The sequence below is a fragment of the Narcine bancroftii genome, chromosome 4 (genome assembly GCF_036971445.1).
Source record: "Narcine bancroftii isolate sNarBan1 chromosome 4, sNarBan1.hap1, whole genome shotgun sequence".
Classification (NCBI taxonomy): Eukaryota; Metazoa; Chordata; class Chondrichthyes; order Torpediniformes; family Narcinidae; genus Narcine; species Narcine bancroftii.
Genome location: NC_091472.1, coordinates 104,657,052 through 104,684,718, shown reverse-complemented (window position 1 = coordinate 104,684,718; position 27,667 = coordinate 104,657,052). Strand labels below are relative to the sequence as shown.

At 43.6% G+C, this 27,667-nt stretch overlaps 1 protein-coding gene across 15 annotated transcripts in view; it reads left to right on the top strand.

The window, feature by feature from the left end:
- syne1b (spectrin repeat containing, nuclear envelope 1b) overlaps nt 1-27,667 on the top strand; it is a 665,691-nt gene that overhangs the window by 296,608 nt on the left and 341,416 nt on the right. For 14 of the 15 annotated variants that reach the window (XM_069932313.1, XM_069932309.1, XM_069932307.1 and 11 more), the window contains 6 exons: nt 2,917-3,088; nt 5,630-5,812; nt 7,360-7,503; nt 7,849-8,004; nt 17,648-17,812; nt 24,429-24,601. In XM_069932313.1, coding sequence (XP_069788414.1) covers nt 2,917-3,088; nt 5,630-5,812; nt 7,360-7,503; nt 7,849-8,004; nt 17,648-17,812; nt 24,429-24,601 — 993 coding nt within the window. The remainder of the gene's footprint in view (nt 1-2,916; nt 3,089-5,629; nt 5,813-7,359; nt 7,504-7,848; nt 8,005-17,647; nt 17,813-24,428; nt 24,602-27,667) is intronic. The other variant, XM_069932310.1, reaches the window with a different exon arrangement.

Below are 27,667 nucleotides of genomic sequence, written 5' to 3'. Positions count from 1 at the left end.
TGTTAATGCGGATTAGGGAGTGGGTTTTGCCTCTCATTCCTAAGTCTATCACCAGCTCCTTGGTCTTGGTGGCATTGAAAGAGAAGTTGTTGTCCTGGCATCAAGCCACAACTCCCTCACCCTCTCTTCTGTACTCTTTTTCCTCATTTTTAGAGATTGCTTTATGTCTTTGTCCATTTCATTGCTGCATCACTCTGGAACTCAGAGAAACCGGAAGGGGGAGGATGGCCCTGGCAGCCAGAAGGATTATAATGCTTGCACATGCAATTGTGAAGGTAATCAAGAAGGTAAAAAGGATGTTAGCCTTCATTGTGCAAGGAATTGAAGTTACGAGCAGGGGGTTCTGCTGCAACTGTACTACATGCAGTTTCGATCTTAGTTGAGAAAGGATCTACTAGCTTTTGGTGATGGGGCAGAGGAGGTTTCCCAGGTTGTTTCTGGAAATGATGAAGTTAGTCTGGGAGGAGAGAGTGAGTTGCCTGGGACTATACTCACCAAAGTTTGGAAGGATTTTTTTGGAGGGCGGGGCTTATAATAACATAAAATATTGAAATAAATTGATAATATAGAAGTTGGGAAGTTGTTGCCACTGGCAGGTGAGTCAGGGGACAAAGCCTCAAGTTTCAAGGGCACAGATTTAAGAAAGAGATGAGGAGAAACTGCTTTTCTCAGAGAGCAATGAATCTATGGAATTCTCTGTCCAAGATAGCAGTAGAGGCTGCCTCAATAGATGTATTTAAGATGGAGGTAGATACATTTTGGATGAATAGAGGAACTAAGAGTTATGGGGCACAGATGAGTGTGTGGAGCTGGTTCCACAATCCTGTTGGGTGACCTTATTGTCCCCACCTCTGGCAGCTTCTTGTATGTGTGGGAAAAGATTACCCCTCCAGTCCCCTCTAAATCTTTGCTCCCTAACTCCTTGCTGGGCAAAAGTTCATCTCCCCTATCTTCCTCAATCAACTTGAGTTCTCCCCACTTGTTTTTCAAAGAGCAGGTGAGGGGACAGTCCAGGTGGGAACTGGTGAGGGAAAGAAATGGAAGATGGTCGCTCAGGTGAGATGAAGCCTGGAGGCTGAGAGCTCTTGTGGAGCACATCGCACTAGCTGAAGACCTGTTCAATGCCGCATACTAGAAATCACCTGATGTTCACTCCATTTTCTGCATAGAAGTGCTTTTCATCAAGAGTGGACAACTTGCATTTGCTGTAATGGATTCCATCTCCTCCACCCTACTCCCCACCTCAGTTCCATCTTGTGACATCAGTCCTTCACCTTTCTCCTGACAGCTTCATTTCTATCACCATTCACACTTTCTCCACTCATCAGATTCCAGTTCTAGTTGCATTTGTTTCCTCTTATAATTCATGTGTAAGTTTATTATCATCTGACTAGATATACAACCAGACAAAACAGTGTTTCTTTGGACCCCCATGCACACACGTAATAATCACATGTAAACATAAAAATATAAAATAAATATGTATAACTATTTCAGAATAATTTACTCATTTCATGTACCAGAGACCTAAGTTTACAGGACACAGTTCATCAATGTCACACTTGTGAGAAGAAGCTATTTTTTGGTTGGACCAATCTTGATGCCAGGACCACAGCATCAACAGCAGTCATTATGCTGGGTGTTGGGTCCAAAGGAGTCCTGGTTGCCCCTTGGAACCCTGCCAGTCCTGGTTCTGAAACTCCTGTACTTCCTGGTGGTCGTGAGTGGGTCATAGATCCTATGTGATGAATGAATGGGAGGGATTATCAGTAATTCGAGTCCTATTTAACGAACGCTCCCGGTGAATGTCATTGACAGAAGAAATGGAAACGCAAGTGATCTTCTTGACTGTTTTAATAGTCCTTTTCTCGTGACATAACCCCTCCAGCCATCTGCACATCTTCCTCCACCTGACTCTCCTTTTCACCTGCCAGTCAAGTGTCTCCCAACTCCACCCCTCACCCTCACCATCTGTCCGTCATCCTTCACCCCTCCCTGGTGCACTAATCCCTTCATGGTCCTATCCAACCACTTGCCCCCTGTGCTCATTTCACTGGCCTTCTGCACTCTGTGCCTTGATGAAGAGCTCTGACTGAAACGCCAACCATTTGTTTTCTCCCACTGAGGCTGCTCGACCCACTGTGTTTCTCCAGCAGTTGAACACAATCTGCTGGGGCACTCTGTGGGTGAAGCAGCATCAGTGCGAGACAAGGAATGGTTGACGCTTTGAGCCAAAACTCTTCCTCTCACATCTGCAGTCACCTGTGCATCTCGAGTTCCTCCAGTAGATTTTTTTTTTTGCTGCAGTTTTCTGTCACCAACCTGTCATGCATGTTTTGACTTCAAAGGGGCTCATGTAGTTGCTCTGTCTCGTCATCTGAGTTCATGAGGATCTCATTGAAACATAAAGAATATTAAAAGGGCTGGATAGAGTGGACATGGAGAAGATGTTTCCAGCAGTGGGAAAATCTGGAACTAGAGGGGACAGAGACTCAGAACCTTTTAGAATAGAGATGATAAGAATTTTTTTTAGGCAGAGGGTTTTGAATCTGCAGAATTAATTGCAACTGATAGCTGTGGAGGCCAAATCGTTGGGTATATTTGAAAGAGATTGATAGATCCTTGTTCACTAAGGGTGTCAAAGGAGAATGGGGAAAACACATCAGCCATGATTTGAGTGGTGGAACAGGCTTGATGGACCAAATAGCCTAATCCTGCTCCTGCCTCTCATGGTCTTGTCTTCAGTGTTTCCTGGGAATCAGAGTGATCTTGATGCCAGTGCAACTGCATCAACAGCAGCCATCGTATTGGGCGTTGGGTCCACAGCCAGTTAACACGGTGCGGGGTGGGCAAAGGCAGACTCTTAACATTCTTGGGAAATAACCTTTTGCCTCTTTTGTTTCTTGTACACTGCAGCCTTTGTTTGCGGACAGCAAAGTACTGTCAGAGCAAGGAGAAAGCGCTGGAGCAACGTTTCCGTACCACTTTCAGGGAGTTTCAGCAGTGGATGATCAACATGAAAATCACCACGTGCTTCGATACACCTCAAAACATTGATGAGGCCACTGCTATCATACAGAAGCTGCAGGTAAATTGTTCACAGGACACAGGAGTCACAGTAACAGTTACTGTCGTTAAGCAGAAGTGGTTACTGTCAAAGCAGGATAAAGAATGTATTCTTGAGGTGAGGCAGAGCTTTACATGCACATTGTTCAACATGATCTACTACATTTAGTGAACCCGGTGAGGCCTACTTTACATCGGTGAGACTAAACACAGATTGAGTGGTTGGGATGGGTGAGTGAGTCTGAGCTTGAACTTCCTGTACCAACCAATTCAACTCTCCCAACCACTTCTGTCAGTTTCTGACCTCATCGATTGTCAAGCTGAGGCCACATGTAAACTTGAGGAACAACACATCATATTCCAACCTGAAACCCAATGGCATGAATATTGAAGTTTCTAACTTTAGGTAACCCCTCCACCTCTAACTGGTTCCACTGTTTCCACCTCTTATTTATCCAATCCTCTTCTTATTTTTCTCTCTAATTCCCCCCTCCCACCCCAACCTACTTCCAAGTGGTCTCTCCCTCTACCTGTTTCACACCTTCTGTCTGATACCCTCTCATTTTTTAGCCTCTTCATGGCTCTTTCCCCCTCCCCCCATGTTTATGAAATATCATCCCCTCTTTACTTCAGTCTCAATAAAACCTTTTTCTTTCCACTCACATACCACTTTAAGTATTCCCTATGCCATCAGTGCTCTGTGATTAGTTTGTGATTGCTTAAGGTGTTATGTGGGAGGAAAGAAAAAGTTTGAAAACCACTGTTTTAATCATCCCTAATTGACTCGTTATGTGCACAGATTTTAAAATTCCAAAGACAATGACAGTTTTTCTCAAGCAAAATATTTCAGACAATTGAGTCTAGAGCAGTGATTCTCAACCTTCCCTTTCCACCCACAAACCACCTTAAACAATCCCTTACTAATCACAGAGCACTGATGGCATAGGGAATACTTAAAGTGGTATGTGAGTGGAAAGGAAAAGGTTGAGAACCACTGCAATAAAGGGACCGGACCCAAAACACCTGACCATTTCTACCTACAACTGCTCTGCCTCATCTGCTGGGAACCTCCAGCTGATCATAGTTTTCTCTTTAAATGCCTGGTTGTTGTTTGCATCTTTGGTGATCATGAATGATCATGTGAAGTTGACTGGAGATGCAAAGATCGACATCTACAGGTTTGGTGCTCTTTGTGGAGATTTGTGTCCGAAGTCTGAACTTTGAAGCTGGGTAATTGGAACCATGAGTGAAACACGGAAGTCTGGGGACACTGTAATTGAAGTAGAAACACAATGCTGGAGAACTCAGCCGGTCACACAGTGTACTTTATAAAGCAAAGATATATTACCAGTGTTTCTGTCCTGGCATTTATCTCTAATGTAAATATTGGCTACATTGAATGGTACTCACATGGGGCACAGGGGGTCTGCCTATTTAATGAACACATAGAGCAAAGCACACTTACTAGCTTTCAGGACACCTGCCCTGAGGTTGCGTGTCGAAAAGGGATTAAAGTAGTCGGCATTGCTGACCCAGTGCCTTCGATTCAGTTGTCCACTTTGAACCTTGATGCACAACTTTAGAACTGCAGTCATAGAACCAGAGAACAGCACAGAAGCAGGCCCTTTGACCCATCTCGTCTGTGACAAGCATGCACTTTCTGCTGATGCTTCTTTAGTCACATGAAAGAAGATGAACGTGACAAATTTAAAATTGGCCCATGTTGCATTGATAATTCTGCAAGGCTGTGTTTGCATTTGATTTGAAAGTTGTGTAAGAACAAGTTGATGGTGAAGTTGAACAATTGTGCATTTGCTCAATTTGCATTGTGAACTCTTGAATTGAGTTGTTTCGAATACAATGTGACATAATAACACTCTCTTGGACATCTAATGCTACTATTACATAGTCACAGTGTCACTGTCTTCCATGATTTTGGTGCATTCCTGCCACCTAACTAACCATCTAACCAGGGATAGGAGATTCACTTCCACAGTTAAACTGCCAAATTATTCAAGGGGCAGATAGACTAGGGCTTTGAGGACCTGTGCAGTCAGATAGCTGGGCATCAGATCATGGAGATGGGTTTGCTGATGAGACTCTTGCCTCCGTGTCCGACTCTCCCTCTGGAGTCCTGAGAACGAATTCAAGCCTGATGCTCAGGTGGAATACTGAGGGAGTGAAATGATGTTGAGAATGTCGCCTTCCTTTTAAAGCATTAAACCAAGTTTCCATTCATCCCCTCAGGTCTGGTGAGGCCTGACAGCTGGCAGGTTCTCCTGATATCCTGGCCACGTCATCATCAACATCACTAATATGGACGTAAGACCAAGATTTCCTTGGTCTTCTGATTATGGGGATGGGCTATGTGATTTACCTTTCCCATCTCTTATAAGTGGGGGCGGTAATGTTTATGGATACAAAGTTGAAAGGTTAACGAACTAGGAAGGAATTTCAGATCTGGGAAAGGCACATTGACTGTGAAGTACTTTGGCACATGCTGAAGATGTAAGTATAGGCTTTTGTTTTAAAATTCTGAACGTGGTTTTGTGTCTGCTTTCAGGACTTCCTGTCAGAAAGTGAGGCATGTCAGGGCAAACTGAACACCTTGATTTCTAAAGGTGAACTCCTGAGCAGGATCCTCAGCAAAGAGAAGGCGGAGGCAATAAAGGCCAAGGTGACGACTGCCAAAGAGGACTGGAAGAATCTGCTGGCAAGCCTGCACCAAAAGGAGACAGCCTTGCAGGTACAAAGTGGTCATCAACTCTCCCCCCCCCCCCCCCCACCCATGCCATTAATTCCTACTGCTGCCCCTGCAACCAACAAATCTCGTACCAGCCACCAAACAACCTACCTGTACAACATTGCTTGGAATGTGGGAGGGAAGGGAAATAGACTGGGTGAGCTCCTCGCAGCTGATGTTAGTGAATAGAAATTTGAATGAAATAGCTTATTGAATGGAACCAACTAATCACAATTGCCAGAGCATCCATCATCCAGTGTTTGCACAGTGTTACATTAAGTAGCAGTTTTGCAAACATGGTACTTTCCCAGTCCACTATCAAACACTTGTAGGTTTTCTTACAAGTCTCACATCATCCTGATTGGAAGACTCTTGCCAAACCTTAATTATTGCTGTATCTAAGTCTTTGAACTCCCTCCCCAACCATAGGGGAAGTTTGTTCTCTTGAACAACTGCAGCAGATCAGGAAGGGAGCTCTTCATCACCTTCTCCAATTAAAGACAAAAAATATGTGCTGGTCTTGCCAACAATGTCCATATTCCAGAAATGTCATTTTGAGTTTTCTTACAACATTGAAGGAGGTCTAGGCTGGATTGCGGAGAACACCAACCACTTTAATTTCCCCACTTTGCAGCTTGCAACCTATTCTCTCTCACATGCTATCAACAGTCTACTGGTTCTCCCCACCTCCCCATTCCACTTCCTCCTAAACTCTGGGGAATATACTGCATTATCCTCCTAGCATATCTTTGAGATGTGGGAGGAAACTGGAGGTCCTGGACGAACAATGAGTTAAGTCTGCACAGACAACATCCAAGGTCAGGATCAAAACTGTGTCTCAGGAGGTTCTGCCTGCCTGTCTGGGTTCCATTGCTGCATGGTGTCATTTTGAACCTACAGCCACAGTCTGTTAGTCCAGCTCTCCCTGGTTTGACAAATCCAGGAACACACTCACTGTGGATGGAAGCAGGCTCCTCATCCATGTAGACCGCGTTGCCTATCTGAGCTGGTTCCATGTGCCTATCTTCAGACCACATCCCTCTAATCTTTATTAATGTATCTGCATGTCTGTTAAACGCTGTGCTTGCAGCTGCTTCTCCCACTTTCTCTGACAGTTCATACTATTGTATGACCAATCTACCTTGCATTTTCCATGAATAAATTAATCAAATTATTTAATTCCTCACAACATAGAAAAGGCCATTCAGCCCATCTAGTCTCTGCTGGATCCTGCTGCACACTCTTGAATCCTGTTTCTCCACTCCTTATACACTATCTCTCCCCTGATGTACATCAACTCCCACTATTTTCCTGCTGCCTGCGTGAGTTGTGAATCATTTTCCATGTGAAAGTATAACCTCTCCTGTTTCCCTCTCCCACATCTTTTCCATTTATCTTGTGCATTCTTGCAGATCAGCAGAGTCGGTCCTACTGCTGTTTACGTTTCGGGGCCGTTTTCAAAAGGCCGCTGGTCAAGGTCAGGGCTGGTGTTTTTTCCTCTGTGAAAGGGCCATCCTGGCCAGTAACCCATTGCCTCTTCCTTCTCCCAGAACCTGCAGTCTCAAATGAAGGAGTTCGAGGCCGGAGTTGGGCCTGTGCAGGAGTGGCTGGTCGCCACGGAAGCGGCTGTGCAAGGAAGCAGGGCCCAGCTGCCGGATCTTCTTGCCAAGAAAAATGAACAGTTCAAATTGCAGGTAGTCTAGCCTCTCGCAAGGAACAGACCAAGAGCAAACTGCCTTTCATCACTGCATTTGATTTCTATAATGGAGGTAGATAATGGAATTGGGGGTAATATTGGATGATCAAAATCTCATCATGTTTTGATGCCACTCATGACTCAGGGGCCGGATATGCTTATGTAAGCCTGTGCCTTGCTTTAGCATTGTAAAGTATCCTCTTGTTTTGACAAACAGCATTGCACACTAACTGCTCTTCTTGTACTTTATTCCAGTAACACGAGTCGAAAAGTCTCTGAATGCTTTGCCGCTGCCACCTGTGTAACGTACTTTTGTTTTTGCACACCTGCTTCTGCCTTCCAGTCTATCCTCGAGGATATAGCCTCCCGCGAATCACAGCTGAATAAGCTGAGAGAGAGAGCTCAGCACCTATGGGAAGAGCAAGCTTCTAACAAAAGCTTTATGCACAGAGTGTCTCAGCTGTCCGCTTGGTATTTAGCCTTGAGTAACTTAGCCAAGGTAAGGACTGAAAGTCAGTGCTCAAACACAAAAAAACAAGTGTAACACTTAAAGAAAAATTCACAACAAACTCTCTAGTTTGCCTCTGTGATTTGTGGGTTCATGCTCTGGAATTGCTTATCTATCTCTTTATTAAACCCCTCTTCTAAATTCCATGGAGTGATTGTAACTCTCCCATACTTGTTTAACATGGATGGTGTCATGTGTCTCAGTTAATGACGCTGCTGTTTTATTCATTCGAGTGACATACAGTTCACAGGCTGAGCCAGTATTTAATTGCCCATCCCTTATTTGCTCTTCAGAAGCTGGTGGGGAGCTGCCTTCTTGAACTATTGCAGTCCCTGAGGTGTGGGTACACCACACTGCTGTTAGGGAGGGAGCTCCAGGATTTTTACACAGAAATGGTGAAGGATCGGTGAGATAGTTCCAGGCCAAGATGATGTGTAGCTTGAAGAATAAATCTCAGGTAGGAGTTTCCCCATGCATTGGTCCCCCGGTCCTTCTCACTGGTAGCGGTTGTGGGTTTGGAAGGTGCTGTCCCAGGAGTTTTGGTGAGTTGCTGCAGTGCATCTTATAGATAGTACAAACTGCTGCTACTGTGCGTGGGTGGTGGAGTGACGTGAGTGGTTAGGGATGGGATGTCTGTCAGGTCGGCTGTTGTGTCCCGCATGGTGTCAAGCTTTTTGAGTGTTGTTGAAGCTGCACTGATCCAGGTAAATGGAAAGTGTTCCATCACACCCCTGACTCTCCCTCTAATTTCTCAGCTTCTTCTATCCTCTTGCCTGTTATCCTCTCCTCCTCCCCATTCCCTCCTCCTCTCCTCTTACCTCCACCTTTTTATTCAAGAGTGTGTCTGTTTTTTTTTCCTGATTCCCGATGAAGGTCTCAGGCTCAAAACCTTTACTTCCTATGGAGGCTCTGTGGCCTCCTGAGTGTCTCCACCACTTCTGTGGACTCTCTTGACTTGAGCCTCATGGATGATTGACAGGCCTCGGGGGAATTGGGAGGAGTTATTTGCTGCAGGATTCCTCATCTCTGACCCTGTCTTTGAGCTGTTACAAGCCCGAAGGATCCCAAAACCCAGCAGCAATAGATATTCACCAAGACAAATGGTTACTTCAACAAAAGTTGCTTATTAACTTAACTTAACCTAACATAATCCCCTTCTAATTCTAAGTGCATGTGTGTGTAATGTGTGGTAAGTTTAGAAAAGTTCTTTGGTTCACAGTCCAATCTCACTTCTCATTCTTCCAAGTTCACTGGTTGCAGGCAATTCTTATACTGTGCACAGAATTTAACATTTATAAAGTTCCCCAGGCTTTGTTGCTCAAAAGGTAAATGGTTACTGCTCAGGAAGGTTCTTGTAGGTTTGCAGAGAGAGATGTGTTGTTCCAGGTACTACCATTAGCCACCTCAATGTCTTGCTGAAGAAACTTTCCCCATCAAGGTACACCAGATGATAACCTCTTTCTTTCAGGCCATCACAAAGTTCCTTTCTGTTTCACTTATTCCAAGTGAAACACTAGACAGCCAGTACTTTTAGCCACCTTCCACTCTGGAGCTTCTGTTTCAGTTCCAACAAGCTTCTGCTGCTTGTCCCAGCTCTCTCTCTCTCACACACACACACACACACACACACACACACACACACACACACACACACTCTGACCCTCAGTTAGAGACTGCTTTCTCCCTTTACTTGCAAAAATCACCTGACCTTCTCCATCAAACAATAGGAGTTAGTCTTCTGGTTCATCTGTTGGTTTTAGATCAACAAGAACCCATCAGTGACCTCTCTGAGCACTCTTGTGAAAAGCCATCATGTCTCTGCTGTTGCTTTAAAGACAATAGTCCATTCGTTCCACAATGTTATTCCAATTATCACCTACTTGTGAAGTCTCCGTAGGCCTTCTTCAAAGTTTCTGTAAAGTCACTCTGGATGTGAATTCTCCAGTATTTCAAATAAGATCTGTTTTCAAGTGTTTGTATGTAACCTACTCTAACCTTTCCCAATTTATCTCCCAAAAGTATTTTTATATACTCTGTCAGAGAGCCACGTTGTATATATGGCTATTCCAGTTCAGTTTCTGGTCAGTGGTACACGCAAGATATTAATAGTGCTCCCCACTACTCTCTGCTAATTATCTTTTCATTGAATAATCTGGGAATGATCTTCGCAAAAAGAAATAATGAAACTCAAGTGCACTGAGAGAGCAAAGAACAGAGACACAGCATTGCTCTGCTGGGTCCTCCTGCCCAGTCTTCATTCCAATGGCTCCATGCAGGCTTTAAACGGTCTATTAAAGGAGCTGACAGTGTTTTTAAAAAAAATCCTGGATCTGAAGATCGGGGTTGCGATGCAGTCTGTGCACCTGCACTGGAGGTGAATCCACAGACACTCAGTGTTTCTGAAGGGACTCTTTCGCTTCTCTTTCTCTTATTGTTATGGGTGCCAGGCCAATACTCATGGTGACTTTGTTTGTCGTTCAGCAGACAAAAGTTGAAGTATATTACACTTTTGATGCATTATTATGTTACAATAAAAAGAATGAGCATTTGCAGTTGCTTGTAACTACCACCCCCCCCCCCCCAAAAGCTGTTTTACTGTCATTTAATTTCAGTTTCTATTCATCGCACTACCTGTTGTGCCATGCTTGAATTGGCCAGCCATTTGTGACCCAGCAGGAGAGTGTACTGAATAAACTGTAGCCGTCTCAGTCAACTTTAGAAAAAATTTCTCAACAACAAGACACATGCAGACCAGGGAGTGACATCAGAGAGGAAAGCTTTGCATTTCCCTCTTACCTTTCACGGTCCCAATTTGCTTTGTGTGCTTTATAGTGTTTCAAGTAATTTTTAAAGTGTTGTCACTCTTTAAAGTGGCAACATCTGGTTGTGGATTTCTGCATCAAAGTATCCCACAAACAACAATGCTACGATCACCTCAGTGCGTTCAGGGGTGAAATTCAAGGACAAGAATAGGCCAGTCAGCACCACAGGTGGCTTTTCCCTTTCATACGATCGTGCTGGATCTGCTTATCATGTCAGCTCTGCCTTCCTATATATTTGTGGTAACCTTTCCTTTTCTTCACTCCCAATGATCTATCTACCTCTGCCTTCAAAATGTTGGAAGACTGCTTCCTTGAGGAAGGGAAATACAATGAATACAAACCCTCTGAGAAAAAAGATTCACTTCAACTTTCTTGCTGCTATTAGTTTTAAACAGCAGCTTCCCACACTGTTCTAGAGTTTCCCACAAGAGGAAACACCCTTCTATACCGTCACTGTCAAGACCTCTCAGCACCTTTTAATCAAGTTCTTGCTTAATTAAAACTCTAGAAGATCTAAGCCCAGACGGTCCAACCTTCTTAGAAAACCAGCTCCTTCATGTGTTATTCTCATAAGTCTTCTCTGGGGTGAAAGCTGCCTCACTCATTTGCAAGGTGGAACCATAGTGTCTTCAGTATTCTCCTGAGATGTACAAAGGCCTCAATTTCCCTTTTCACCCAGAGGTTGGCATCTTGGCCAGTTTTGCAATGGGAACATTAATGGAGATTATGTACACATGTCTGTGCAGTGGGAGTTGGACCACAGCTTTCTGATTAGCAAAAGGACAGCTACCAAGCTGCTACTGCAGTGAACTTGTAGCTTCCTGGACAAGCAGGGCTGTCCAGAACTATTTAGATTACACAGCTGGAGGTGATTATTATTCAATGTTTATCTGTCACAGCCATTTGTAAGATGCTGTTCTCCTCTTCAATCACAGAACCCAATCCTATGGGGTAGCGTGCTGGAACAGAACTCTGGCTATATTACTTTTTACCAACAAAATCCATCAAAATCACTGAGTGGAAATCACAAATATTCCCACTCACTATATCTTGAATTCTCGTGAATCTTTGGTATTTATTACCTCTTTCCATATGAAAGGAGCTGGTTTTCTAAAGAGGAAAATTGGAAGGTCTGGGATTAGATCTTCTGGAGGGAACTCGATTGAAAAATATATGCTATTTTATTTATATACAAAGTACACTACAATTCTGATTATCTGAAATTGGATTCTCTGAAATCCTCAGTTATCCAGATTTTGAAATTTTTTTTGGATAAATGAGGACATCCGAAACAAATCAGAAATCCTCATTTATCCAAAATTTTTTCGGAGCCGAACTGATCGGGGACGTTGAGCTCCCGGTGAAAGTGGGAATCTCTGGCTCATGACAGAAGTGGAAATGTCGCACTCCTGGCGGCAGCGGGGACCTTGGGCTCCCAGCAGAAACGGGAACGTCGGGCTCCCGGCGGCAGCGAGGACCTCGGGCTCCCAGCAGCGGCAGCAGTGGACCTCAGATACCTGGCAGCAGCAGGGACTTCAAGCTCCCAGGCAGGAGCAGGACCCTTGGGCTCCCAGCATAAGTGGGGCCTCATTGGGGACGTGTTGGGGATTGGCCATGGCCAGCATTTTTTTGGTGAGAATTAAGTATTATTTTAATGCTTAAAAAGCCTTCCCTTATTTGTTGTTACAAGTGATTTGCTGTTGCTACTGGGCTGTTTTAAAAAAAAAAATGATTAGTTCTCTGAAAAATGTTTATCCAAAATGGGCCCGGTCCTGACCATTTTGGATAATTGGAGTTGTACTGTACGTATTCAGCTTCAGCCAGTAAGTCATATATGAGTGGAAAATTCCATGAATAGCTGACCCCTTATTTTGAGACTCTGTCCTCTCTTTCCATATGTCCCATCCCTGCATTTACCCGATCAAGCCCCATAAGATTTATATACAATTCAATGAGCCAGCCCTCATCAAAAAGTACAGATTTACTGCTTAATTTTTCCTTGCAGGACAATTCAAACCATTACCTCACTGGCCACGTCTGGCTAAACCTGATTCAACCTTTTCTTTAGTTGGCGAGGGGAGACTTAATTGAAGTGTACAAAGGCTATGTAAGGTGGGATAGGGGAAGCAGCAAGGACTTCTCAAGATATGAGCAGAAGTAGGCCAATTGGCCCGCTGGGTCTGCTCTGCCATTTAATCATGAACTGATCATTATCACTCAGCCCCACTTCCCAGCCTTCTCCCAAGACGCCTTGATGCCCTGACCTATCAAATACCTGACAAACTGATCCAAAAAGGCATCCCTTAGGCATTCTACAAACTTTCCCTCTGGAATCCTGTACCAGTCTGATTTTCCTAATCTACTTTCATGTTAAAATCCCCATGGTTATTGTAACGTTGTCCTTCTGTCATTCCATGTTTATTTCCTGTTGCATTTTGTGTCACATCCCGATTGCTGTTTGGGAAGGTCCTTTTACCTTTACCATTCCTTAACTCAATCCATAAGGATTCAACCTCTTCTGATCCTATGTTACTTCTTTCCAATGATTTAATATTGTTGCTCACCAGCTGTGCCACACTGCCTCTCTACCTACCTCCCTTTCCTCCGATACACCATGTATCCTTGGACATTCAGCTCCCCAAGTCACCCATCCTTCAGCTACAGCTGAGTAATGGCCACAAACATCATTTTGTCCAAACTGTAGCTGTACTGTAAGATCATCCACCTTGTTTCTAATGCTGTGCTCATTTAAATATAATATCTTTAGACCAGTTTTTGAATGGACTATGTGTCTGTCATCCCTCCGGTTGCAATTTTGTCCCATCACCTGCTTGTTATCCTTGCTGCACACTATCCTTGGTTTATTTCTATTTCACCCTTCATCAGCTCTGACTCTCTGGTTCACATCCCCCTGCAAAATTAGTTTAATCCTCCTTAACAGCCATATTAAACCCACCTGCCAGGATATTGGACCCCTTTGGGTTGAGATTCATTCCATCCTTTTTTTCTCCTTATTCCATCAAGCAGAAGAATAACTAGCTAGGAGGTAAAGGTTTAGAGTGGCTGTTGTATTATAAGAAGCTTGAGCAGAATAAATTTGACTTCAAGAAACCTGGAGCTCAGGAGTCACGTGATGGAGTAGTGGCCGGACGGTGAACTCCAGCCCTCTCCAGAAAAGTCGGGAAAAACAAAGGAAAACACAAAGGCACAGAAATAAAAGTTACAGAAAAGTGAGTATAAAGGTGGAAAGAAGATGGCGACAAAAAAGAAAAATCGAAAGCAACGGTAAGAAGAGAGGAAGAGAAGACAAAGGAGGAAAAAGGTGAAGGCCTTACCTGTCCGAAGAGGCCCGCTGCGGAGAGAGAAACCCGCTCCCTCAGTCGGTAAATAATGGACTACAAAAATGGCTCGCTGATCCGAGTAAAAGCGCGCAACCGCGCATGCGCGATTCCTCACGCATGCGCGATGCGAATGAAAAAAAACACACCGACGGGAGGGGGGACCAGCTGGGGAGTCGATCTCCACAGCCGGCAACGACAGCTGCAGAACACCTGCAGCAAGAAGAGACCACAGAAGACAATAGAAACAAGACAGAAGAGAAGGAAAGGGCACCAAAGAAACAACAGATGGCCAACCCAGAGGAAGAAGAAGAGGAAGAGGAAGAGTACAGTGAAATAGAAGAAGAAAAGAAAGGCAAGATAAAGGATATACTTTCTCTTATTAAAGGATACATGGAGTCATTTAAAGAATGGCAAACACAGGAATTTAAGGATTTAAGAAAAAGAATAAACAACACAGAAGAGAAAATGAATAAAATAGAGATGACCTTAACAGAAATGGGAAAGAAAATGGACAAGATGGAAGAGCGGGCAGTAGCAGCAGAAATGGAGGTAGAAGACTTAAAAAAGAAATTGGAGGAATCTAATAAAAAAACTAAAGAGACACAAGAACTACTAGCTCAAAAAATAGATACAATGGAAAATTATAACAGAAGAAATAACATAAAGATAGTGGGCCTTAAGGAAGATGAAGAAGGCAAGAATATGAGGGAGTTTATAAAAGAGTGAATCCCTAAGACCCTAGGATGTCCAGAACTACAGCAAGAAATGGAAATAGAAAGGGCACAAAGAGTATACTTGGCCTCTAAATCACAACCACAACAAAAACCAAGATCTATTGTAGTAAAATTCCTAAGATATACTACAAGAGAAAAGGTACTGGAGAAGACAATGGAAAAAGTAAGAGAGGGCAACAAACCACTGGAGTATAAAGGGCAAAAAATCTTCATTTATCCAGATATAAGTTTCGAACTCCTAAAGAAGAGAAAAGAGTTCAATACAGCAAAGGCGATTTTATGGAAGAAAGGGTATAAATTTATACTAAAGCATCCAGCGGTATTGAAAATATTTATTCCAGGACAACAAAACAGACTATTCTCGGATCCAGAAGAAGCACGAAAATTTGCAGAACAATTACAAAAATAGACTGAGGGAGGAAGACGGGTAATGAGAGTTAAAATGATCACGATTGATATGTATGTGGGTAAAGACAAAAATAGACTGAGGGATGAAGACGGGTAATGAGAGTAAAAATGATCACGATTGATATGTATGCGGGTAAAGAGGTATAAGAGTGAATAGAGACAATGTGCATACGTGAATGCATCTGTACTTAGAGGAAAATATAGATAGTATAGACAAGAATTAATAAGGGAAGGTAATGGAATAGAGAGAATAAGGAGGGAACTAAAAGAGTGACCTTTGTGACATATGAAAAGTGAAATCTTTTCTGGGGGGGGGGGTGAGGGGAAATAGCGGTCACTGCAAAATCAGTTGACGCTTGCGAGTGGATTCGCAAATCCAAATGGAGAGGGGAGATGTGGTTGTCCGACAAGGGATAAAGGACAACTCAGGAGGGGAAGGGGAGATTGGGGATAAATAAGATAGAAATAGGAGAATAAGGAAAATGTTGGATGTTGTAGGAATGTTGTTTTATAAAGAGTTGAAAATAAGAAAACAGAAATAGAAAAGGAGGAAAGGTAATGATGGAAAAACGGAAAGAGAAGATAAACAAAATATAAAAGGGCTACGCTGAACTATATGACTTTAAATATTAATGGAATACATAACCAAATTAAAAGGAAGAAACTACTAAATTTAAATGAATAAATGTATTCCATTAGAAAAAATAACATATAGGTTAAGAAATAATATTGAAATATTCGAACAAGTATAGGAGCCTTACATTAAATACAATAGCGAAAACCTACCGGGGACAAACATTACCTAAGTTGATGGAAGGAGAAGGAAAGAAAAGAATGGACTCAGTAGAATTTCTGGTGTATTTTTGTTGAATGACAACATTGTCTGACTGGCTTAATGCAACCTAGATTGTATACCTAAAATGGATGAGAGGGGGGGGTGGGGGGGTGGCTTGGGAGGAGGGGGGGGGGGGAGAAAAAGTCACTGTATATGTGTGAAAAAGAAATAGTGTATATCATGGCTAATGTGATTTATGGTGTGAAAAATAAAAAAATTTAAAAAAATAAAAAAAAAGAAACCTGGAGCTCAGTGGCTGAATCACCTAGAAGAACATCTGGATGAGCATTTGATGTTTTGTAACGAACCACTCCATGCATGAAGATCTGAAGTGAGGCAGAGTTTAACTGGGATTTACTTGGCCAGGCCAGGCCCTCTTCTTTGCCATACATTTCTGATATTCAACAGTGCATCAGATCTGCAGTCAGCCATCCAAGTCCAAGTTCATTCATTCTCACGTGTACCGTGATGCAGTGATAGTGGCTATTTTGCAAGCAGACCAGTGAGATATCTCATACATAGGACCACCAGTTCAGATATAGTATGAAGTGCACAGTTGCAATGAGATCATTTAGTATGGAGCAAAGATACATTAATTTGTACCATTGTGAGGTTCATTCAGGAGTCTGGAAACAGCAGGAAAAACTCTTTGAATCCAGTGGTGCATGATCTCACATTTGTGAATCTTCCTGATGGGAGAAGGTGTGACGAGAGTGAGGCCAGGGGTGAGATGAGTCTTTTAACTTGTTGGCTGCTTTTCAAAGGCACCATGAGTTATAAATAGAATACATAAACCTGCTAGGGGGCTCTTAGTGTTTGAGTCACTGGCTACCCCTGCTGTCATTGCTGTTATGTGGGATCACCCAAGAGCAAGAGGTGGCTCAGGTTTCACAATGATGGTAGATCAGCCACGGATGATCAGATTTGGCAACAATGCTGGAGGGTCAGACTAGATCACGCGCTCGTGTCCTGTACAATTTGGAATTATTGCATCCTGTTGTTGACTGCCCCAATGGGGTTTCGTAGAAAGTCATGTAGAAGGTAAGCAACGGTGTTGGTGTGAGACGGGAAGAAAGTGGGGCTCAATTTTCCCAGCTCACCAGAGTTTGCAAAATGACAGACTCCACTAGGAGAAAATCATGAGAATCCTGGGAGTTGAGTTGGTAACTAGAGTAGTTTAATGTGACTGGAAAGGAATCTGTTTTGTTCCGAAGCTAAGAGACACAATGAAGGGTTTTTTTCACAGCAGGTTTTCAGGTACAGAAACATGTTCGAAGGAGTGGTGGGAACAGATTCAAGGATGACTTTCAGAAGGAGCAGTGTGAGAAGATGAGCTGGCTTCTGGGATACCATTGCAGACAATGTGTTGTGGGCTCAGATGGAGGGCAAAGTTCCAGGGTGGAATTTACTACTTGCTTGTGCATAAACAAAACATTAAATGGAATTGAAAAATGATTTTGCAATGATTGCCTCTGTCCTTCTATTGGATTTCAGGAGAAGGCACTAAGGGTTCAGAGGACTGTGACTGAACACCAACAGTTCTCACAGGGACTGAAGGGACTCCAGGACTGGGTGGCTGATGCCAGGCATATGCTCGAATCCTACTGCACCCCCACTGCTGAGAAGAGTATGCTCGACAGCCGGATGGCAAAGGTCGAGGTGAGTTCCATTGGTTCTGTTATCAGCACAGGACTTGTTTTCCCAATGCAAGTTCCCAGGTTGGAAATCAACCAAAGAGCTAGCAGATCGAGAGGGTGTTGTGTGCAATGTGTTTACCATGGCACAGGGAGAACGCGCCTTTTATGGTAAATATCTTGAGATATTTTAGAACCTCTGGAGTGGCAGAGAGGGATCTAGAGCAGTAGACACAAGAACAGGCCCTTCAATCCACATGTCTGTGCTGAACCTGATGTCCAAATCCAATTAAATATCTGCTGCTTGTACCTGATAGGTATACCTCCATCATCTTCATATCCATGTATCTGTCTCAAAACCTCTTAAATGCTACTATTTTAAAATTAATTTGATTTTTTAAAAATTTAGCAATGCAGCATGGTAAAAAGCCCTTCTGGGTGCTGCCCAAATTACGCCCAATTAGCACCAATTCGATATGTTTTTGGAAAGTGAGAGGAAACGAAAGCACCAGGAAAATACCCACACAGGTCACGGGGAGAACATAAAATTCCATATAGACAGCACTGGATTTGAACCTGGGCTGCTGTGTTAACGTTGTGCTAACGGCTTTGCTAACTGTGCAGACGGTATTGTATCTGCTTTCACCTCTGCTCCTGGCAGCCCATTCCAGGCAACCACCACTCTCAGTATAAAATATTTGCTCCATACATCTCCCTTAAACTTCCTCCACTATACTTTAAATGCTCGTCCTCTAGTGTGTGCTTTTACCCTGGGGTAAAGTTTCTGATTATCCACCCAATGAATACCTCCTCATGATTTTAGAAACCTCTAACAGGTCTCAGATTTGTACGTGCCAGAGAAAGCAAACCAAGTTTGTCCAATCTCTTGCTTAAGGTCATACCCTCTAAATCAAGCAACATCTGGTAAACCTGCTCTGTACAAGATAGTCAAAAGATGACTGTCTCTCCCATCTGGAGTGTCGGACCAGATCACACATTCACGTCCTGCACAATTTGGGGTTATTGGATCTGTTCAATGTAACTGGAGTTCGCTGTCCAGAGGGTTTCACTTAAGGAAAAGTCTGTCAGGAGAGAATCAACCTGTATGTGTGTACTAAGGGATCCAGTTGATATGCTGGGATCAAAAGTGAGAGGAATTCTGAATGTCAACTTTTGTTCTGGCCGATAACTTATTTTCTATTTCAGTATTTTATTCACTACTGGTGACCTATTTAGCTGTCACAGAATACTCAAAGAATATTAATTTTCAGTGGAGTGAAAATGAGGCGGTGTTGTGGGATGCAAGGGAACCATTTCCATCGTGGAATGAAAATCTTCTGTTTGCTTTCTTTTAAAGTAACCATGAAGTTGTGGAGCTATATGGCACATGAGCAACCCCTTTGGCCAAAATCGTTCATGCCAACCGAGTTGCCCATCTGAGCTTGGCCCGTCTCTCTCCAACCCTTTCCTATCCCTGTTTAAATGCTTTTTAAATGTCATAGAAACATAGAAGATAGGAGCAGGAGTAGGTCATTCGACCCTTCGAGCCTGTTCCGCCATTCAACGAGATCATGGCTGATCTTAAAGTTCAGTACCCCGTCCCCGCCTTCTCTCAGTAACCTTTAATACCCTTATACTGAAGAAATATATCTAATTCCCTCTTAAATATATTTAATGAACCTGCCTCTACTGCCCTCTGTGGCAATGAATTCCACAGATTCACCACCCTCTGGGTAAAGAAATTCCTCCTCATCTCGGTCCTAAATGGTTTGCCTATTATCCATAATGTCATGATGGTTCCCGCCTCAACCACTTCATCAAGCGAAATAAATGAATGTATTCCATTAGAAAAAATGACAAATAATTTAAGAAATAACATCACAATATTCGAACAAATATGGGAACCATACATGAAATACAATAGAGAAATCCTACCACGGACCTCCACCACCTAAAATGACAGAAGGAGAAGACAACGAAATGAACTGACTCCGTATATAAAAGTAAAAGACAAAAATTTCTTGTTTATTTTTATTAAGTGACGCCATTATTTAACGGGTTTAATGTATCTTATAGATTGAACTTTAAATAAATGGGAAGTGGGGGTGAGGGAGGGAGGGAAGGGAGGGGGGAAAAAGGGGAGAAAATGACCCTCTATATTAAAGAGAAAAATGTCTGTATGTATTTTGGTCAGTATGGTTTATAGTGTGAAAAATAAATTTAAAAAAAAGCAGCTTGTTCCATACATGTACCACTCTCAGCGTGAAAAGGTTGCCTCTCAGGTCCCTTTTAAATGTTTCCTCCATCTCACATTAAACCTATGCTCTTTTGTCTTGGACTCTCCTACCTGGGAAGAGATCTGCCCCTCGATGCCCCTCATGATTTTTATAAACCTCTATAAGGTCACTCCTCAGCCTCCTAAACTCCATGGAAAAAAGTCCCAGCCCATCCTAGGTAGGTTGGCATGGTTATTGTAGAGGTCAGCACAAGGTTATTACACAGCGCCAGCAACTCAAGTTCAAATCTGCTGCTATCTGTAGGAAGTTTGTACATTCTTCCTGTGTTTTCTCCAGTAGCTCCGGTTTCCATCACCCTCCAATGACATACAGGGCTAAAGGTTGGCACAAAGATTTATTTGGAAAGCACGATCTCATGGGCTGGAAGGTCTTGTTAACATTCTGTATCTCTAAAAAAAAATTAGCCTCTACTTATATCTGAAAACTTCCATTTCCAGTAACATTTCATGAATTTTTGGCCCCATTTCCAGTCTAACAGAAGTATGAAGTCCAGCACCCTTACGTTCAAGAATAGTTTCTTTCCAACAGCTACCAGTCTCTGTTGCACAAAGGATATTTTGCTGATTGCTGTCATTTTTTTTGCAGAAATATTATTGTGAATATTTATTATCTGTATTTTGTTGTTTATTTATTGACTTTTTAATTCAATTAAGTATTTAGCATGCTGGATGTAGAAAAAATAGAGGGTTATGGGTGTGAGGTAGGAAAAATTGTTGAATAGGTGTCCATAGGTTGATACAATATGATGGGCTGAAGGGCCTGTACTATGCTGTAATGTTCTCTGTTCCTCCATGATCAGAACTGCACACAGTATTCCAAATGTAGTGTTATGAAAGTCTTGTACAGCCATGACGTTATGTCCCTGCTCATATACGCAATGCAGTGATCAACGAATACAACTGTGTCAAATGCCGTCATTGCTCCCTTGTTTACCTGTGTGCCACTGTCAAGGAAGTATGTACTTGAGGCATGTGTCACTCTGGTGCGTTTTCCTCAGGTCTCTGCCACTTAATGTGCAAGTCCCACCCTGGTTTAATTTACCAAATTACAATGGCTTGCACTTATCCAGATTAAACTTCGTCTGCCATTCCTCAGCCTCTGATCAAGATCTCGTGATAATTGTAGCCCCCTGATATCAGCCCTTTTTAAAAACATCAACGAGTTGAATCAGAACAAACAGAATCTTCTGTCTGACATCATCCAGACACTCATTGTTCCTTTCCCTTCCCCAGCTCCCAGCACTATCCTTCACCACACAGATCATGGTCTGTGTTCTCTTACACAATCTACGACCTTCCCAACTCGGCCTGGGAAATCATGCCTCTATTTCCCCTTTGTGCTTCCTCATGCTCTCACAATCACCTTATTCACTTAACTGATTGATAGGCCTTGCTCAGAAGCAGGTGCTTTGACCTGCCATGTCTTTGATCCCATTTACCAGCATTTTGTCTGATAGTCAAGTGGGGGACACTGCCACTTCCTCTGGCAGATTGTTTCACATACTCAGTACCTTCGGTGAGACAATGTTGCCCCTCAGGTCTTCCCCCACCTCTCACCTTAAACCAACACCTTCTCGTTTTACACCCTCCTCCCCTATCAATGGTTCAAATGATTTGGTGTACTCAGCAGTAGCATATGAAGTATGCTTTTTAATAGCAGGGAGGTCAGAACTGTGTGCTTTTTCTGACTGTATTTTGACAAAACACCAGCCCCATTTCACATAAATTTGTTGCTTTGAATTTCCATGCTCATGAAATAAATCCCCATGAAGCTGTCTTTAGCAATGTATTCCACAGTTTCCCTGAATCTCTCCACTTCTCTGTCCCCATTACCTTGCACAATGTCCTGCCAACTAAATGGCATCCTCCTGTATCAAGTAAAGTATCTCAGGCCCACGTTTGACATCAGTGGTGGGTAAGTTAATGGAAATTATTCTTAAAGATGGTATATATAAATATTTGGATAGGTAGGGTTTGATTAGAAACATTCAACATGGATTTATGAAGGGAAGATCATATTTGACAAACATTGAATTTTTTTTAAGGAGATTACTAGGAAAGTTGGTGAGGGTAAGGCAGTGGATGTATATATGGACTTTAGTAAGGCCTTTCATAAGATTCCTCAGGCGAGGTTAGTTAGGAAGGTTCAATCATTAGGTATTAACATTGAAGTAGTAAAATGGATTCAACAGTGGTTGAATGGATGATGACAGAGAGTAGTGGTAGATAAATGTTGGTCAGATTGGAAGCCAGTGACTAGTGGTGTGCCTCAGGGTTCAGTATTGGGTCCATTACTGTTTGTCATGTACATTAATGATCTGGATGATGGGGTGGTAAATTGGATTAGGAAGTATGCAGATGATACTAAAATAGCTGTGGATAGTGAGGAAGGGTTTCAAACCTTGCAGAGGGATTTAGGCCAGTTAGAAGAGTGGGCTGAAAGATGGCAGATGGTGATTAATGCAACAAATGTGAGGTGTTACATTTTGGTAGGGCTAATCAAAATAGGATATACATGGGCATTGAAGAATGCAGTAGAACAGAGGGATCCAGGAATAATGGTACATAGCTCCCTGATGGTGAAGTCACATGTGAATAGCGTGATGAAGAAAGCTTATGGTATGTTAGCCTTTATAAATCAGAGCATTGAGTATAGGAGCTGGGATGTTACGTTAAAATTGTACAAAGCATTGGTTAAAATTGTACAAAGCATTGGTAAAGTCAAACGGAGTATTGTGTACAGTTTAGGTCTCCAAAGTATAGGAAAGATATCAACAAATTGGAGAGAGTGCAGAGTAGATCTACTAGAATGTTGCCAGGGTTGTAGGGTCTAAGTTATAAGGAAAGGTTAAATAAGTTAGGTTTTAATTCTTTGGAGTGTAGAAAGTTGGGAGGGGATTTGATTGAGGTATTTAAAATTATTAGGGGTATACGTAGAGTTGATGTGGCAAGGCATTTTCCTTTAAGAAAGGGGAAGATACAAATAAGAGGACGAGCTGAGAGTTAGGGGGAAAAAGTTTAGAGGAAACATGAGGGGGGACTTCTTTACTCAGAGAGTGGTGGGTGTGTGGATCGAGCTTCCAGAAGAAGTGGCGGAGGATAAGTTGGATATGTATATGGATGGGAAAGGAATGGAGGGTTACGGGTTGAGGGTAGGTCAGTGGAGTTAGGTGGGAAAAAGTGTTTGGCATGGACTAGAAGGGCCAAGTTGGTCTGCTTCTATTCTGTAATTGTTATATGGGTTACTTGATGATTCCCAACAGCATCCCATCAGCTCCACTGTCCTCCTTCTTCACTTTGTCACCCTTCCACTTGTTAACTGAACCCAAAATGTGACTGGCCAAAACATGACTACAGATATTCATTGCTTGAGGGCACAAAGGAACTATTCTTTGGCATTGACTTCCTAATGGTAAGGAATCCACCACTGGTGCTCTGTGGCTGCAGTCTGTTCTGTGGACACCATTCTCTTGGACTTCCTCAACAGGCCTTCTCAAACATGCAACCTCCACCCTCAAGAGTGAAGTGTAAAGCTGGTGGATAGGAACATCCTTCCCTCCAAATTTCTCTGAAGTCCCACATTATCCAGATTTATATCCTTGGCTCTATTTTTTCATTATTGCTGGGTCAAACTTCTGGAATGCCATATGTCTATGACTATCAGACCCAATGCTGGCAAGTGGGTAATTAAATGTTACCCACAGACACGGTGGGCCAAAACGTCTGTTTCTGTGCCGCTCGATCTGTGCATCTGAAAATGTGACAAAAAAACTTCACCATATGGATACTTGAGAAGCCTGGGAGAGGATCCAAAGGGTTGGACACCACAGCAACAGAATAGTGAGGGGCTTGGCAGCTGAAGATCACACCAAGCAGTGGTGAGCATGTTGAGGGAGAGCAGGACTCCCAAAGGGCCTCAAGTGCTGCCAGCTTCTTGATCATATTGGGTACCAGGGCCCAGGAGGGTGACTGGGATGCCTGGTACTCATGTTCATCACTGTACCAAACGAAAGGTCATGTGGCTATGGAGGTTACAGAGGCACAAGAGATGGTGGGATCCACGGATACCATGTCTCTGAAGGGATTCTCTTTCTCATTCTGGACTAGTGAAGCCTTTGTGTGTATCCTTACAGCGCAAACAGATGAAAGCAAAGTTTATGTATGTCAAATGAAGGAATCTTATATCTTCTTGACTCCTGAAGGACATCCAGGAATTGGAAACAGTCACTCACCTTGTCACTGTTGACACCACCTCTGTGATTGAATTTCTTTAATTAGAAAACTTCCTCCAGACAGATTTAGATTGTGAGGTGTGCTAATTGGAATTTAATCATTCTTTCAACAGGCTCTCCTGGCACTCAGACAGGAGAAGGAGATACAGCTGAAGATGTTGCTGACTCGTGGGGAGTCTGTGCTGAGGAGCACTTCTCCTGAGGGTGCACCCACCCTCGGGAAACAGATGGAAGATCTGAAAGACTCCTGGGACTCACTTCTTTCCTTCTCCATTCAGTGCAAAAGGTCAGTCCCTCATGGCTGCGATAGGATGAGGATGGATGCATTAAATTCAGCCAAGCCACAGTAGGGTTGTAGGCGATCGCAACTTGCATTAAATCAGCCAAAGCCACTGGATTGATGTGGAAGATCACATCAGCATGAAACTCAGCCTAAGCAACAGCAAAAAATGGTAACTGGAAAACTAAATAACTATTGCAGTTGAACCATCATGGTTGGCTTGGATGAAAATGTAATTAGCATGGTTAATAAGTTCGTAGATGAGTCAAAAATTGGTGGACAGTGAAGAAGGTTATCAAAGGCTCTGGATAAATTGGGAATGTAGGCTAAGGGATGGAAGATGGAAAACTCAAATAAGTATGAGGTGCAGGTTAAACCAGGACAGGACCTACTTGGTGAAGTTGACACTGGGGAGTATTGTCGATCAGAGATTTGGAGGTATAGATTCATAATTCCATGGAAGTGGTGGCCCAAGTAGACTAGGTGGCGAAGAAGGCATTTGGTGTACTTGCTTCCATTGGTATGGGCATTGAGAATGGATCGGGGAGGTCATACATGATGTTGGTGAGGCTGCACCTGGGGCATTGTGTGCAGTTTTGGTCATGCAGCTAGAGAAAAGATAACATGAAGCTGGAAAGGGAGCAGAAAGGATTCATTAGAATTCACTGGGGGAGAGGCTAGATTGGCTGGGTCTTTGCTCCCAGGAGCATAGGAGACTGAGGGTAATGGGGTAAGAGATAGAACATTTTAAAGGCTTAGAAAATTATGGGTTCATAGATAATTAGTTATTGTTACACCAACTATTATTCTGCCTAGCCCTATTGACTTGCACCTGGACCATTGACCTCCATAACTCTTCCATCCATGTACCTGTGATGACTTTGTGATGCATCACAAGCCTGTTTCTGTGCTGGGTTGTGTTCTAGTCAATAGGGCTCGGCAGAATAGTGTGGCACAGACTAGATGGGCCAAGCGTGTTTCTGTGCTGGGTTGTGTTCTAGTCAATAGGGCTCGGCAGAATAGTTTGGCACAGACTAGATGGGCCAAGCGTGTTTCTGTGCTGGGTTGTGTTCTAGTCAACAGGGCTCGGCAGAATAGTTTGGCACAGACTAGATGGGCCAAGCGTGTTTCTGTGCTGGGTTGTGTTCTAGTCAATAGGGCTAGGCAGAACAGTTTGGCACAGACTAGATGGGCCAAGCGTGTTTCTGTGCTGGGTTGTGTTCTAGTCAATAGGGCTAGGCAGAATAGTTTGGCACAGACTAGATGGGCCAAGCGTGTTTCTGTGCTGGGTTGTGTTCTAGTCAATAGGGCTCGGCAGAATAGTTTGGCACAGACTAGATGGGCCAAGCGTGTTTCTGTGCTGGGTTGTGTTCTAGTCAATAGGGCTCGGCAGAATAGTTTGGCACAGACTAGATGGGCCAAGCCTGTTTCTGTGCTGGGTTGTGTTCTAGTCAATAGGGCTAGGCAGAATAGTGTGGCACAGACTAGATGGCCCAAGCCTGTTTCTGTGCTGGGTCGTGTTCTAGTCAATAGGGCTCGGCAGAATAGTTTGGCACAGACTAGATGGGCCAAGCGTGTTTCTGTGCTGGGTTGTGTTCTAGTCAATAGGGCTCGGCAGAATAGTTTGGCACAGACTAGATGGGCCAAGCGTGTTTCTGTGCTGGGTTGTGTTCTAGTCAATAGGGCTCGGCAGAATAGTTTGGCACAGACTAGATGGGCCAAGCGTGTTTCTGTGCTGGGTTGTGTTCTAGTCAATAGGGCTCGGCAGAATAGTTTGGCACAGACTAGATGGGCCAAGCGTGTTTCTGTGCTGGGTTGTGTTCTAGTCAATAGGGCTCGGCAGAATAGTTTGGCACAGACTAGATGGGCCAAGCGTGTTTCTGTGCTGGGTTGTGTTCTAGTCAACAGGGCTCGGCAGAATAGTTTGGCACAGACTAGATGGGCCAAGCGTGTTTCTGTGCTGGGTTGTGTTCTAGTCAATAGGGCTCGGCAGAATAGTTTGGCACAGACTAGATGGGCCAAGCGTGTTTCTGTGCTGGGTTGTGTTCTAGTCAATAGGGCTAGGCAGAATAGTGTGGCACAGACTAGATGGCCCAAGCCTGTTTCTGTGCTGGGTTGTGTTCTAGTCAATAGGGCTCGGCAGAATAGTTTGGCACAGACTAGATGGGCCAAGCGTGTTTCTGTGCTGGGTTGTGTTCTAGTCAATAGGGCTCGGCAGAATAGTTTGGCACAGACTAGATGGGCCAAGCGTGTTTCTGTGCTGGGTTGTGTTCTAGTCAATAGGGCTCGGCAGAATAGTTTGGCACAGACTAGATGGGCCAAGCGTGTTTCTGTGCTGGGTTGTGTTCTAGTCAATAGGGCTCGGCAGAATAGTTTGGCACAGACTAGATGGGCCAAGCCTGTTTCTGTGCTGGGTTGTGTTCTAGTCAATAGGGCTAGGCAGAATAGTGTGGCACAGACTAGATGGCCCAAGCCTGTTTCTGTGCTGGGTTGTGTTCTAGTCAATAGGGCTCGGCAGAATAGTTTGGCACAGACTAGATGGGCCAAGCGTGTTTCTGTGCTGGGTTGTGTTCTAGTCAATAGGGCTCGGCAGAATAGTTTGGCACAGACTAGATGGGCCAAGCGTGTTTCTGTGCTGGGTTGTGTTCTAGTCAATAGGGCTCGGCAGAATAGTTTGGCACAGACTAGATGGGCCAAGCGTGTTTCTGTGCTGGGTTGTGTTCTAGTCAATAGGGCTCGGCAGAATAGTTTGGCACAGACTAGATGGGCCAAGCGTGTTTCTGTGCTGGGTTGTGTTCTAGTCAATAGGGCTCGGCAGAATAGTTTGGCACAGACTAGATGGGCCAAGCGTGTTTCTGTGCTGGGTTGTGTTCTAGTCAATAGGGCTCGGCAGAATAGTTTGGCACAGACTAGATGGGCCAAGCGTGTTTCTGTGCTGGGTTGTGTTCTAGTCAATAGGGCTCGGCAGAATAGTTTGGCACAGACTAGATGGGCCAAGCGTGTTTCTGTGCTGGGTTGTGTTCTAGTCAACAGGGCTCGGCAGAATAGTTTGGCACAGACTAGATGGGCCAA